The 13,965-nt window shown below is 40.3% G+C and overlaps 1 protein-coding gene across 4 annotated transcripts in view; it reads left to right on the forward strand.

Annotated features, from left to right (window-relative positions):
* The first annotated feature begins 6,535 nt into the window (after positions 1-6,535).
* USP7 (ubiquitin specific peptidase 7) overlaps positions 6,536-13,965 on the forward strand; it is an 84,766-nt gene continuing 77,336 nt past the window's right edge. For all 4 annotated transcript variants that reach the window (XM_083584799.1, XM_083584803.1, XM_083584796.1 and 1 more), the window contains exons 1-2: positions 6,536-6,681; positions 9,716-9,816. Coding sequence is in view for 2 of the 4 variants with exons in the window: in XM_083584796.1 (XP_083440922.1) it covers positions 9,750-9,816 (67 nt within the window). In the remaining 2 variants the exon portion in view is untranslated. The remainder of the gene's footprint in view (positions 6,682-9,715; positions 9,817-13,965) is intronic.

Genomic DNA, 13,965 nt, shown 5'->3' on the forward strand with positions numbered 1-13,965 from the left:
TTTTATCCAACCCTTCAACTGAACCGTCTGCCAGTGCTAAGGCTGTCTGTGACCTCAGACTTATGATTTAAAAGATAGGACACAAAAGGAAAATGGATTAGGAGGGAGGGAAAAGCAAACTTAAGTGCTATATCTTAGCTACAAGACCAGCTGTAACAAGCCAATTTGGGAAGAGGGTAGAGCGAGCCAAGACTTCCTAGTCTTTCAGCAGAGCAGAAGGAGCAGCTCTCCATTTCCATCTCTTCCTTCTCTGGCAGCCTGATGGAAAACCTGCTGTAGTTGACAGTTGAGGGAAGATACAGTTGAAAAAAGTGCATGGCTTCTCCCAAACAAACATGGGAACTGTGGTGAAATATACTCAGAGTCGCAAAGTGATTTCATGCTCTTTATTCAGCTCATAGTGGTGAGGAGGAATGAATGAAAGTCCCCTCAAAGTATCTGCTTTATATACATTATTTACACAATGGGCTGCACATGATTGGCTAATTCCGGAATTCTACTGTAAGCCAATCAGGTTGTGGATTCACTTCTATCTGGAGCATGATTGGGTGGTTCCTGCCAACCAATCATACTGCTGCATTGTTCTAGGACCAATCTGACTGCTGCATTCTGAATCCTATTGTTCTAGGACCAATCAGACTGCTGCCTTTTAGATCCTATTGTTCTAGGACCAATCAGACTGCTGCAGTTTGGATCCTATTCAACTCAGTACATAACGTGGTTTGTTAAGGGTGCTGAAAATTGTAGGTCTGTGAGGAGTAAACAACAGTTCATGGGATTCTTTGGAGGAAACCAGGACCGTTGTATATTATCTTAATTCTACCAGTGTTTGATTACATTTTAATCATTGTCTTTTTATGTCTTTACTTTGTTCTGGGGGAAAGGTGAATAATAATAATAATAATAATAATAATAATAATAATAATAATAATAATAATAATGCACCCCTTCCAAAGAGTACCATCACTTAGTTGTAGCTATGGCAACCTAGCTCATTCTTTGAGATGCTGTTGGGAGTACTTCTATGGCCAGCTAAGGCCGTTGTCTCACAAAGAAACTTGTCTGAGCAGTTCAGCAGCCTCTTCTGCTAGATCCAGGACCAAGGATACCATCCAAACTGACCTTCCAAACTAATAATAATAATAATAATAATAATAATAATAATAATAATAATTTTTTATATATCCCGCCCTCCCCAGCTGAAGCCGGGCTCAGAGTGGCCAACAACAATAAAAGGAACACAGTTCACATAAATTCACAATCAATTGAAATGCATTCTAAAGTAAATTCATTCTAAAATCAATTCAAAATCAAATTAATGGCAACCATTGGGTTAGAGTTCTGTGAGGATTAACAATATCTTTTCCCCGCAAGTCGTCACCATCTTTGTTTATTACAAACCAAGAGCACCTGTCACAACACAGTTCTCGTTTCCTCTTCCTCTGCAAGCATAGAGATACCACGCTCTCCCACAGCAGGTGAACTTCCAAACAAATTCTCCTTGGCACTCCACAAGGGAAGCCTGGCAAAGGGTTACCTCTGCGCATAATAATTTCCCTTTCCGCCAACAAGAGTGTTCAAGGCACAGCACATGCACCACCTCATTGTAACCCATTACAACAACCCTGTAATGTAGATCTGCATTAATATTCCCATATTGCATTTTTGAGGGAGAAGTGGGGGGAACTGAGAAACAAGTGATTTGTCTAAAGGAACCGATGGAACCCATTGCAAGTTCTAACTCAGCACTTCCTGGGTCACACCGTGATCTCTTAAGACACTATGGCACCCCAGCTCCCATAGACAGCACTAATTTTTGGAGTGGGCGTGGTTACATAGGAAACTGCCTTATCCAGAATCAGACCATTGTTCCATCAAACTCAGTACTGTCTACACCGACTGGCAGCAGCTCTTGAGTTTTGCAGCTGAGGAATAATCCTATACTTGGAGAGGGCAGGGATTGAAGCTGGGACCTTTGCATGTAAATCACACACGCTACTTACAGAGCTGCAGCCCTCACTTGGCTTGGGGAAGGTCCTTCAGTGGCTCCCCCTTAATCCAGAAGATGCAGGGCTTGGAACTGAGAATTCTGCTGCCCTGCCTTTGACCTCGCTGGGTGCCTCTGGCAAAGTAAGAACAGAAGTGTTAGGGCACGGGATTTGTGCATGGGTCAGCAAACCTTTTTAGCAGGGGGCCAGTCCACTGTTCCTCAGACCTTGTGGGGGGCCGGACTATATTTTTTTGGGGTGGAATGAACGAATTCCTATGCCCCACAAACAACCCAGAGATGCATTTTAAATAAAAGCACACATTCTACTCAAGTAAAAACGCCAGGCAGGCCCCACAAATAACCCAGAGATGCATTTTAAATAAAAGGACACATTCTACTCATGTAAAAACATGCTGATTCCCAGACCGTCCACGGGCCGGATTGAGAAGGCGATTGGGCCTGATCCAGCCCCCGGGCCTTAGTTTGCCTACCTATGCTTTAGGGTGTGTTACCACCCAGCCATCCCTTGGCAGACTTACCAAGAGGTAAAGTGCCAAGTGCAAGCAAGTCCTTAAAATGGAAATAGGGAAAAGGAAGAGGGAGGTTCTGCCATATATCCACCAGAGGGCATCCTTATATCCCCAAGTAAAAACTACACTGGCAAATCACAAATTGTTAAATATTGATATAGGCGCTGGCAGGCTGGGGAGGCTGGGTGTGTACAAAACACATTTCACGTGTCACTCACCTTGAACACATGTGCATGCATTTGGGGGCCATAAAGTGGGAGTGCTGAGCTGCTCCTGACATCTAATGCAACTTGTGCATACAGGTAAGGTATTCAGTATATCATACCCTCCACCAATTCTCAGATGAAAATAGGGGTGTCTTATTCCATAATAACAACATTAATATCAACAATTTTACTATTTATACCCTGCCCATCTGACTGGGTTGCCCCAGCAACTCAGGGTGGCTTTCAACATACATAAAAACATAATAAAACATTCAATGTTTAAAAAAAAAACCTTCCCTATAAAGGGCTGCCTTCAAATGTCTTCTAAAGGTTGTATAGTTACTTATCTCCTTGGTTCGGAGGTCACATAACCCCATACCTCCCAACATTTCTCTGATGAAAATAGGGACATCTTAAGGAGAAGTGGTACATTCCGGCATCAAATCAGAAACTGGGACAGCTTCTGTAAATCTGGGACTGTACCTGGAAAATATGGACACTTGAAGGGTCTGGTATATTCCTGGGGGCAAGGAATGTTTTTAGGCAGAGGGAAACATTCCCTGACAGGCAATTTTTTGGACTGTGTGGCAGTGGTGGGTGTGGCCAGTGGTAAAGGTGGGTGGAGCAACAGAGGTCACTTTTACTTTAAAAAAACAAACAATGGGCTACATTTCAGTTGCTTAAAAGCCAGAGATTTCTACATCCACCCAATCCTCACACCCATCCAGGGAAGCAAGAGGCATTATTACAGTTCAACGACAAATTCCAGTCAGGCAAAAGCACTTGCGGAGCATGAGGAGCAGGGCTTGTGAGGGGCATGGCCTAAAAGAGTATCAGGGGCCAGATAGAGTCCGCAAGGGCCACATTCAGCCCACAAGAGCAAACAACTGTACACTCTTTATTAGAAGCGATGGATTTCCAAATACAGAGAAAATTATGCATATTTTTATTTCATAAAATTTATGTACGGCTTAATTGGTTTTTTTATATTTAAAAAACCCTCCAAGTGGTTAAAAAAAATAAAACGCTGAGCTCATCAGTTAAAAAATGGTTTTAAAAGTGAAAGATTTATACGCTCTGAAGAGAAACCAGGAGGCAGAGTTGTGGGAAGTCCTAAAGAAATAAGGTATCAATTCGTGAGTTTTTTTAGAGAATTATATCAAGGGAAATGGGGTAATTTAGATGAAATGCAAAAATATGTAGAGGGCAGTGGACTATCTGATATACCAATAGATAAAATGACAATTTTGAATGCACCAGTGACAGCGATGGAATTACAGCAAGCAATTTCACAGGCAAAACTTTTGAAAGTACCAGGACCTGATGGCCTTTCAGCAATATAGTGTAAGAAGTTGCAGGATTCTCTAATACAACCATTATGAATATGATTTTAAATACAGGTGAGCTGCCAGAATCCTGGAACACTTCTTATATAACTTTGATTTCTAAACAAGACAGGGATCCTGAGCAGCTAAAAAATTATCAACCTATATCTTTGTTGAACAATGATTATAAACTTTTTGCAAACATATTAGCAAATAAGTTGAAACTGGTATTAAAAGAGGTAATCTACCATGACCAGGCCAGATTTTTGCCAAGAAGACAAATGAAAGATAATATTAGAAATGTAATTGAGATATTAGAATACTTACAAGTGAGAAACCAAAAACAAGCGGCTTTAATGTTTTTAGACACTGAGAAAGCATTTGATAACGTTTCCTGGGATTTTTTATTTACAGTTTTAGAATATATGAGTTGTGGAGACACTTTTATAAAAGGAGTCAAGGCGACATGTGCTGACCAGTCAGCTAAGTTGATAGTAAATAATGTCCTGGTTGAGAATTGTAAAATAACTAAAGGAACAATATAAGGCTGTGCATTGTCACCTTTGTTAATAATAGTTTTAGAAGTATTGGTGCAAAGAATAATATGTAATCAAGATATTAAAGGCATATGAGTGGGACAAAGACAATATAAATTAAAAGCATTTGTAGACAACGTGGTGATAGAGTCAATTCCAAAGAACCAATAGAGTCAATTCCAAAAGTATTACAAGATACAAAAAAAATTGGTGAGGTAGCAGGTCTTAAGATTAGTAAATATAAAACCAAACTCTTGGTTAAAAATATAAATGATGAGAGTAAAAATAAATTTCAAGATGTATCTGCATTAAAGATCAAAGGAAAGGTTAAGTATTTAGCTGTATGGGTAACTACAAACAATATAAATTTGCATAAAGATAATTATTTTTAAAAAGTGGGAAGATATTAAAGGAAATTTGGAACAGAATGAATTGACTATAAAACAGAGTATCGACTATAAAAATGAATGCATTACCAAGAATATTATTTCTGTTTAAATCAATTCTGGTGATTGGCAAGACAGATTGTTTAAACACACGGCAGGCAAAAAGATATTTCTAAATATATTTGGTTGACACGCTTATTGATGGTATGAAAAGGTAAAAGTACATAAAGGATTTACCAATCATATAATTAGGAAAAAATTGTATAGCATATGGGATAAATAAATAAAAAAATAGAGGTAAAACAATCACTTAGGCTCTCACCGTTGGAAGCTATAGCAGTAAAGAAAAAGTATATGATAGAATGGTGAACAACTTATAGAAATTTGTTAAAACAAGAGAGAGGAGAGTATAAATTAGAAGAATTTAAGGAATTATCAGGAGAATTAACCACATGGATACAATATCATCATTTGAATGATTTAAGAAATATAGGATATGAGGGTTTGGGGAACAAATATCACAACTGGAGAAAGACCTGCTGGAATGTGATGTAAAAGTGCTGTCTAAAATGTATAAAATATTATTGGAATCGGAGACAAAGGATGAGCAAGTTAGATCCTCAATGATACATTGGGCAATAGATATTAGTCATAATATAGACATGGAAGCATGGGAACGATTGTGGAATATGGATATAAAATTTACAGCATGTTATGCTCTAAGAGAAAATTACAGCATATGAAAATGATATATCGATGGTATCTAACACTGAGTAAATTAGCAAAAATGTATTAATCTAAATAAAATAAGTGTTGGAAATGTAAAGAGAAAGAAGGTTATTTTTATCATATGTGGTGGTCTTGTAGTAAGGTTAACGCTTACTGGGAAATGATATATAATGAATTGAAAAGGATGTTTACAATAATGTTTGTAAAAAAACCCCAGAAACTTTCCTTTTTGGAATTACAGGGACAGAACTACCCAACAGTGGTTCAGCAGTAAATACCTCGTCACAGAGACCTGTAAGAACTGTAGTTCTCTGAGAGGGATGGGGTCCCCTAACAACTCTCAGCACCCTCAGCAAAACTACAGTTCCCAAGGACTCTTTGGGGGAAGCCTTGGCTGTTTATAGTGGTACGATACTGCTTTAAGCGTACAGTGCCGATGCGACCTAGGACTCAACAGCCAGTCTGGTTGGATTCCACATGCAGAATCTGGGGATGCCACCTTATCCTTCATTTCAGGCAGCAAAATGTGCTGGAGTGGCCCCATGAATGTATGTTGGACACAGGGCAAGTATTCAGTGAATAATGGCCGGGAAATATCTAGCAAATTTTAGACTTCACAGTTTGCAAGGGAGAATTCTAAGGAGGAAGGTTTCATGAGCCATTTCTTCCTATTCTGACCCCCTGGATGCTACAGTACATGCATGCATGCACACACACACACACATGCACATATCCACCCTATTGTCTGTTGCCATGCTCAGCATTCTGTTTACCACACTTTCCCTTTCTTAGCTGTGCCACAGCCAATGGGGAGGCAGGGCTGTGCGCTGAACATTCCGCCACATTTGTGCAGATTCCAATTTCAGAACACTGGTGGCTCACTCACCTGGGTACCTTTTCCAACTCACTTCAGCCAGCACCGAGACAGCAGTTGTAGAGGATCCTTGGCCCCACAGCCTCCCAAGTCTTTATATTCCAGGTACATGTAGACCATCAAGTCAAAGCTCTAGGGCAGGGATGGGAAACTCCAGCTCCCATCAGCCAGAGCAAGAATGGTCCATGGTCTGGGATGGTGGGAGTTGTAGTCCAACAGTGATTGGAGGCTAAGCATCCAGGCATTACACAAATTGAAATGTACAGGGCTGAGGAGCCTTTTTTCAGCATGAAGGCCACATCTTCTGAGCAGACTTCTGGGGGCCACATGCTGGTGGTGGGTAGGACCAGAGGCAAAAGTGGAAGTGGCAATGGATCTAAAATTTTACTTTTGTTCAGTAGGCTAGTTTCTATGCATTACGCATCCCTCTCTACCCTTCATCCAGTTTCAGTGGTGGCTGGTCTAATAATAATAATAATAATAATAATAATAATAATAATAATAATATATTATTTGTACTCCACCAATCTGGCTGGGTTTCCCCAGCCACTCTGGGTGGCTTCCAACAAAGATTAAAAAACATTAAAATGTCACACATTAAAAACTTTTGTTTTTTCTCTATTTTTTTAAAACTTCAATAAATATCTTAAAAAAAAAAAAAACAACTTCCCTGAACAGGGCTGCCTTAAGATGTCTTCTGAATGTCAGGTAGTTGTTTATCGCTTTGACATCTGATGGGAGGGCGTTCCACAGGGTGGGTGCCACTACTGAAAAGGCCCTCTGCCTGGTTCCCTGTAGCTTTGCTTCTTGCAGTGAGGGAACCGCCAGAAGGCCCTCAGCGCTGGACCTCAGTGTCTGGGCAGAACGATGGGGATGGAGACGCTCCTTCAGGTACACTGGGCCGAGGCCGTTTAGGGCTTTAAAGGTCAACACCAACACTTTGAATTGTGCTCGGAAATGTACTGGGAGCCAATGTAGGTCTTTCAGGACCGGTGTTATATTGTCTCGGCAGCTGCCCCTAGTCACTAGTCTAGCTGCCTCGTTCTGGACTAGTTGTAGTTTCCAGGTCACCTTCAAAGGTAGCCCCACGTAGAGCGCATTGCAGTAGTCCAAGCGGGAGATAACCAGAGCATGCATTAGGGTAAACTGGGCACAGGAGGAACAGCCTGCCTTCAGTCCTCACTTTCCTTCTTGCTCACAATTAGTCCCAGGAGTGGCTGCCTGTGTCAGCTTCCTCCTTCTTACAATCCCTCTGCACCATAAATTTAAAGCAATATTATACCACTTTAAACAGTCACAACTTTCCCCAAAGATTCCTGGGAACTGTAGTTTGGTTAGGGTACTGAGAGTCGCTAGGGGATCCCCTATTCTCTGCACAGAATTTCCAGAGTGCTTTAATTGTCAATTCCTTTCTCTCAAGGAACTCTGAGAATTGTAACTCTGTGGGTGAAATAGGGGTCTCCTAAGGCCTCTCTGCACCCCTGAAAATACTACAGTGCCTGGCATTCTTTACAAGAAGCCATGACTTACTGAAGTTGATTCTGTTCTAAATGCATAGTGTAGATGAGGCCTTAGTCTCAGTGCCATCCTGATAGAATTGAGCAGGGAGGAAGATGGGGACAAAGCTAGATTTAGCTGGTCCTGCTTGCAATTGGCTCTGGGTCTACTTGCTGTTGGGTTCCTTGCCTTCGGCCCCACCAGCCGCAACTGCCAAGTTTAGCAATTTTATGCCAGAGTCCCCTTTTAAAGATGCTGTCTGATCAAAGGACAGTAGAAACAAGAGCGTATTTCTGGACATAAATACTTTTAACACCATAACACCATGTGACGTCAACCCAGAAAGATAAACTGTATCTCTGATAACACTCAACTACATATTCCATCCTCAGTGTTCTGTAACTGCCACCTTGGCTAGAATGCCCTTTGATTCACATCCACATGGCTGAATAAGGCAAAAGCCAAAACATTTTACTTTAAGACTTCAATCTCTTTCTTAATTTATTTAATTTAATCTATTTATATTACACACAAAAAATTCCTGTCAAGATGAAATTGGTTAAGGTTAACCATAAAAGTCAGAGTAAAAACTCGCTTAGAATGCCTGCTGAATAATAATTACTTTTATCACAAATGAGACCAGGCAAATACTTTCCTTTCCTAAATTTTAAATGGGTCTTTGAGACTTCAAGGAAAATTGGATGGAGGCTAGTTTAGATTGTTGTTGTTGTTGATGATGTTGATGATGATGCGCTGGCTTTTATGTTTCTTGGATGGAATTGGATATTTTGTGTTGGGTTTATGGACTGATATTCATACATGGTTGTAAACTTTGAGGGACAACCTAAAAGCCAAAAGCAAACCAACAAAGCGCTTCAAAGTTGGAGCCAGCTTGGTTACTATTCCTTCGGCCTTTTTTTTTTTTAATGGTTTCTCAAACATGTATTAAATATAAAGTTTCAGCTTTCAAATACAGAAGACCCTAAAGATTGGCTGTAGCTTATTGGCATGCAGAAGGTCTCAGTGTTCTATCCCTCGAATCTCCAGGTGGGACTGGAAAAGCCTCCTGAAAGTCCATGTCAGTCTGTGTAGACCAGGCATAGGCAAACTCGGCCCTCCAGATGTTTTGGGACTACAATTCCCATCATCCCTGACCACTGGTCCTGCTAGCTAGGGATCATGGGAGTTATAGGCCAAAAACACCTGGAGGGCCGAGTTTGCCTATGCCTGGTGTAGACAATATTGAGCTAGATGGACTGACTCAGTTGAAGGTAGCTTCCCATGTATCTACTTTAGGGAATATAGCTGTGGATGCTCTGACACCTGAGGCCAGTCTGATAGAAAAGTATAATTTGTTTTATATCCTGCCTTTCCTCCAAAAGGAGCCCAAGGCAGCAGTATTTGGTACTGGATTATCAAGTTTATCAAATCTGAAATATTCCACCAACATCAGAAAGGTACATTTCAAACACCACCATCTCCTCCTCCTCATGCTCTGCAAAGCATCAGGGACATCAAAGGTGCTATGTGAATAAGACCTTGACAGTAATTCATACTGGGGGAAATTGAGAAGAAGGAACTCCATTTTAGTATATGTTCTTAATACATGTCATGCCCTGTATTTTGTTTTTAAATATTGCAGGGGAATTTGTGGAGGACAAGGTTATTACATACTCATGTTTGGGAAGTTAATCCATTCAGCCCTTTCTGCAGACGACTGGGACCTTAGGAGGCTATTCTCAAGTAAGTCATGCATGATGAAAGACTTCCACAAAGAATCCTGGGAACTGTAGTTTGGTGAAGGTATGGGAGATCACTAGGCTCCCATTCCAAAATAAGGGAAGAGAAGCAATGACTGTTAAACCAGCTCAATTATTATTGTTATTGTTTATTATATAGTTTAAATCTACGGAATAGAGATATACCCTCACAGTCCCAAGAAATTAAGAAAATGAAGACTGGTTTCCAAGACCCAGTGCCTTTTCTTTCTAAAAAAAATGTTTAGGGGTACTCTCATTTTCCTACTCATATTGAAATGCTGCTCCTCAATGAGGCCAAACTTAGATTCACAAAATGTTTTGGAATATGCGTCCCCCTGCGTCCCCCCAGAAAAAAGCACTGCCAAGACCCATGGGGGAAAAGCCAGATTTTGAAGGTTTATAAAACATTCATTCCATCCCTCTGGTTCTATTGTGTTACGATAATAAGCAAGGTGTAAATTTATTTCAGTTTAAACAATTTCATTTAAAAAACAGAATAGTAATAAACAAAAAGCCCTTGAGTACTAGATTAGCTTAGAAATATGCTATGACTAGGTTGCCCACAAAGGCAAAAAAATTCAGGCGACATATTTATGGTGACATAAAGTGAGGCAAATTGCACTTTTGGCTTCACAAGAGCTATCAGTGAAATAATGTAACATCTGCCTTTCAATCAAGTCTAATGTAAACAAATCTGCATACTGACAAAACCAAAGCATAGCCAGCTTTTTAAGATACCGAGGACTGTAGAATTCAATCTACAGTTACCACATATATTTTTGGAAAGATAAATATATTAAGTACTGTATGCAATGACACACCAGAATCCGTGCAATTTCGCTCCTTGAAACCGATCACCAGTTACTCAGTTACAGAGCAATCCTTACACGCAGTTACTTGAAAGTTACTCACATTGAACTCAGTAAAACACTTTCCAGCAATCCCAGTTAGGATCGGATTGATTAATCTACCAGTTAACACTTGCAGCCCTAATCCTCACGACAATAAAAAGCAGCAGGAATATGCTAAAGTGCTCTTTTTAAATTACATTTTCCCCATGAGTTGAAAAAAATTGTCATTAAGTAATTAAAAAACACAGATTTGCCTATAGCTTGGATAATTCCAGGTTGATTTTAGGGAGAAATTTCATTGGTTTCAAAAAGTGTAAATTTTAGGTGCAAAATTATGTAAGAATTTGAGAGTCCATATTAACAACTCATATTTCAGAAGTTGTTCCTTGCTGTAACTATTCTGTATTAATGGATTTTAATGCAACACTTCAGCATTTGTAAAATTCAAATTCTAGTGAAAAGAAAAATAATTTTGAAGGTCTTTGGGTTCTGGACAATCATTATTTTCAGAATGCACAATGTTGGCTGCCCTTGTAAATCTTTGCAATGAAACTGAAATTCTGGAATAATCTACAATCTGTTTATCAATGTGAATAAGGTATTTATAACAGAGTGTGACAGAAGTGCTCAAAGGCTATATTTGTAGAGGGAAATGGGGGGGTCAAAACCAGAATAACTGGGGAGAAATCACTTTAGACCAAACAGCATTCTTTGGGGAACAGGAGGCACCAGAATCAGGAAGAAGCAGCCCCAAGCCTTGTTATTTCCAGCAAGTGGAAGGCACCTTATATACAGTGGCCTTCTAGACCAAACCCTAACCACAACCTGCAGAAGTGATGGAGTTTCAGGGATTGCTTACTCATCAGCTGCACAATGTGTCTAGGGGGATGCAGAATCATATTATGTTGTTGCTCTTTGGTCTGGACCCAGATTTTTGGCACCATTGTTTTTAAGGACTGAGGTGCATCCATGTCCTTTTCTGAGAGCTCCATGGGTTGTTCAGCAAGTCTCCTCTTTGAAGGCTTCTCAAGAGGATCCTCAATACTAGTACCGGAGGGCACTGCTTGTTCCTCAAGGTCCTTGACCTGGTGTGTGTGTGTGTCTGGGTCATCCTCTGTGGACTCCTGTGTATGGTACCAGGTCAGGACTAGGGCATGCCAAACATCCCCATTAAACCCTTGATAAATATTTGCATTAAAACAAAAAATACCTTTGTTAAGATTATCTTCTTCCCATGGCAATGCTGAATGCTTAATCTCAAATGACACCTTGCTAGGAACAATAAGACTTCAGATGCAAACAGCTAGCCAGAAGAAAGGGGTTGGATCCAGTGTTACGTCATACCCAGAGTAGACTCCTTGAAATTAGTAGATATGAATAACCTATTCCTATCAATGTCAGTGGGTTTACTTTGAGTAAAACTTAGTTGGATATGTCCTACTGGGAGTATCCAAGTAGATGCATAAAGGCCCCAATCCACTTTCTCCCCTCTGAATCTGTCAAGTGAGAGCTGTGTGTTCCCAAAATTCCGAAGTAAGGTGTGTGGCTACCACAGAATCTTTTCCAGAGAGGCATGAACTATTTAACTCTTTTCTTGGGAATATTTACTGACTCTTACATTGCTATCCTTTAGGCACCAGGAATTGTCCCCAACCAATTTCTACTCAGAGCCCATAGAAACTACTAGGCTTAAATTAGTCATGTCCATTCATTTAAATGGGTCTTCTTTGAGTAGAACTTAGCTGGAGACAACTTCATGTAAAGTCTAGAGTATCTGCATTTAAAAATAATAATTCTTGGTTCTAGGTGTTGTTTTAAGCTTGCTGCTGCTGCTGCTTGTTTTGCCTTTTGTAGTTTTTACTGTATTCTAGTTTTTATTCTGCTTTTGCTATGTAAACTGTATTGTGGGTACTTGTCAAAAAGCTTGACAAATAAAGCTTGTAAATAAGAGAAGCATCAAAGCTGGAGTGCCACCACCAAGAAGGATCTCCCCAGACTGATGCTAATGGGTGGACTTGTCTATAGCAGCGTAGGTGTCCTCTTAGGTGATCAGACCCCAAGCTGTTTAGGCTTTGTACACCAGTACAAGTACCTTGAGATGGTCCCCGATAATCACCTACCTGCAGCATTTTGTGCTAGCTGCAGCTTCCACACTTACCAATGTTGTTCAGGTGTAGGGCACCTTTGGCCCTCCAGATGTTGCTGAACCACAGCCCCCCACAGCTGCACCACACATGGTCAATGGCCAGGGGTGATTGGAGCCATAGTTCAGCGGTATCTGGAGCTTTGTTCTAGAGAAACTTTGATTAATCCAACACAGAATGTCTTATGCAGAAGTATATACTCAGAATCACTTAATTGAGATTAGTTGACTGTTAAGAGATCCTGAGTATGCATTATTGCGTTGTAAACTGAAGACACATCAGTATGCTATGGGGATTCCAATAAAATGAGAGAACTGATTCTACAAGGCTGAAGGCACAATCTCAGTTCAAGTAGTACCCTACCACAGTCCCCAGAAGTATAGTCAATGCATAAGCAGGCTGATGCCAACTAAGATTCCTTCTCTATGGCAATGTCCCATTTATGGAATGTCCTCTCTTCTGATATATGGATGACACCAACATTTATTAGTTTCTATCGCCAGCCAAAGACGTATTTATTTGACATTCCCAATAGCTGGTTTTTCCAATTTTGTCATTGCTGTACCAGTTGCTGTTCTGTTACTGCCCTTGCTTTATGGCATTACCATTGAATGTTGTTGTTGATAAGGTTTTAGATTGCTTTACTGTACCCCATCCTGAGAGCACTTGCATTGAAAGGCAGGTTAAAAATATCTGTAAATAAAAATAAATTCACCGAAGGCAGTAAGAAAAAAATGACGATTTGGAAATGGCTCTTGGTGTTTAACCTCAAACTCAAGTATTTTAATTCATTGGCTCATCAGTGTCTATTCCATGACCATCAAGGTTTACAGGAGCAGCTGTAAAGGTGCTGTAAATTTAAAAAAAATGAAAATGGGGAGGAGAGTATGCTGGAAGCTGTGGGGTAGAAACTGCAACTCTCTGCAGCTGTTCCTTTGCCCAAGATCATCAACGTCACCTTCTCACAAGTACTGGCTTTTTGCCATAGGGTTCTTTTAGATTTTAGCAAAGCTATCACTTTGGGGGTTTTGTGTGTGAGGGGTTGCACAACCTTTCATGACACAGAAGTCTGTGGCTGTATCGCCATCAAATCTATAGTAAAACGTATGCATGAATGCTAGGGGTCTACAAATCTTA

This window comes from Podarcis filfolensis, assembly GCF_964270895.1.
Source record: "Podarcis filfolensis genome assembly, chromosome: 14".
Taxonomy (NCBI): domain Eukaryota; kingdom Metazoa; phylum Chordata; class Lepidosauria; order Squamata; family Lacertidae; genus Podarcis; species Podarcis filfolensis.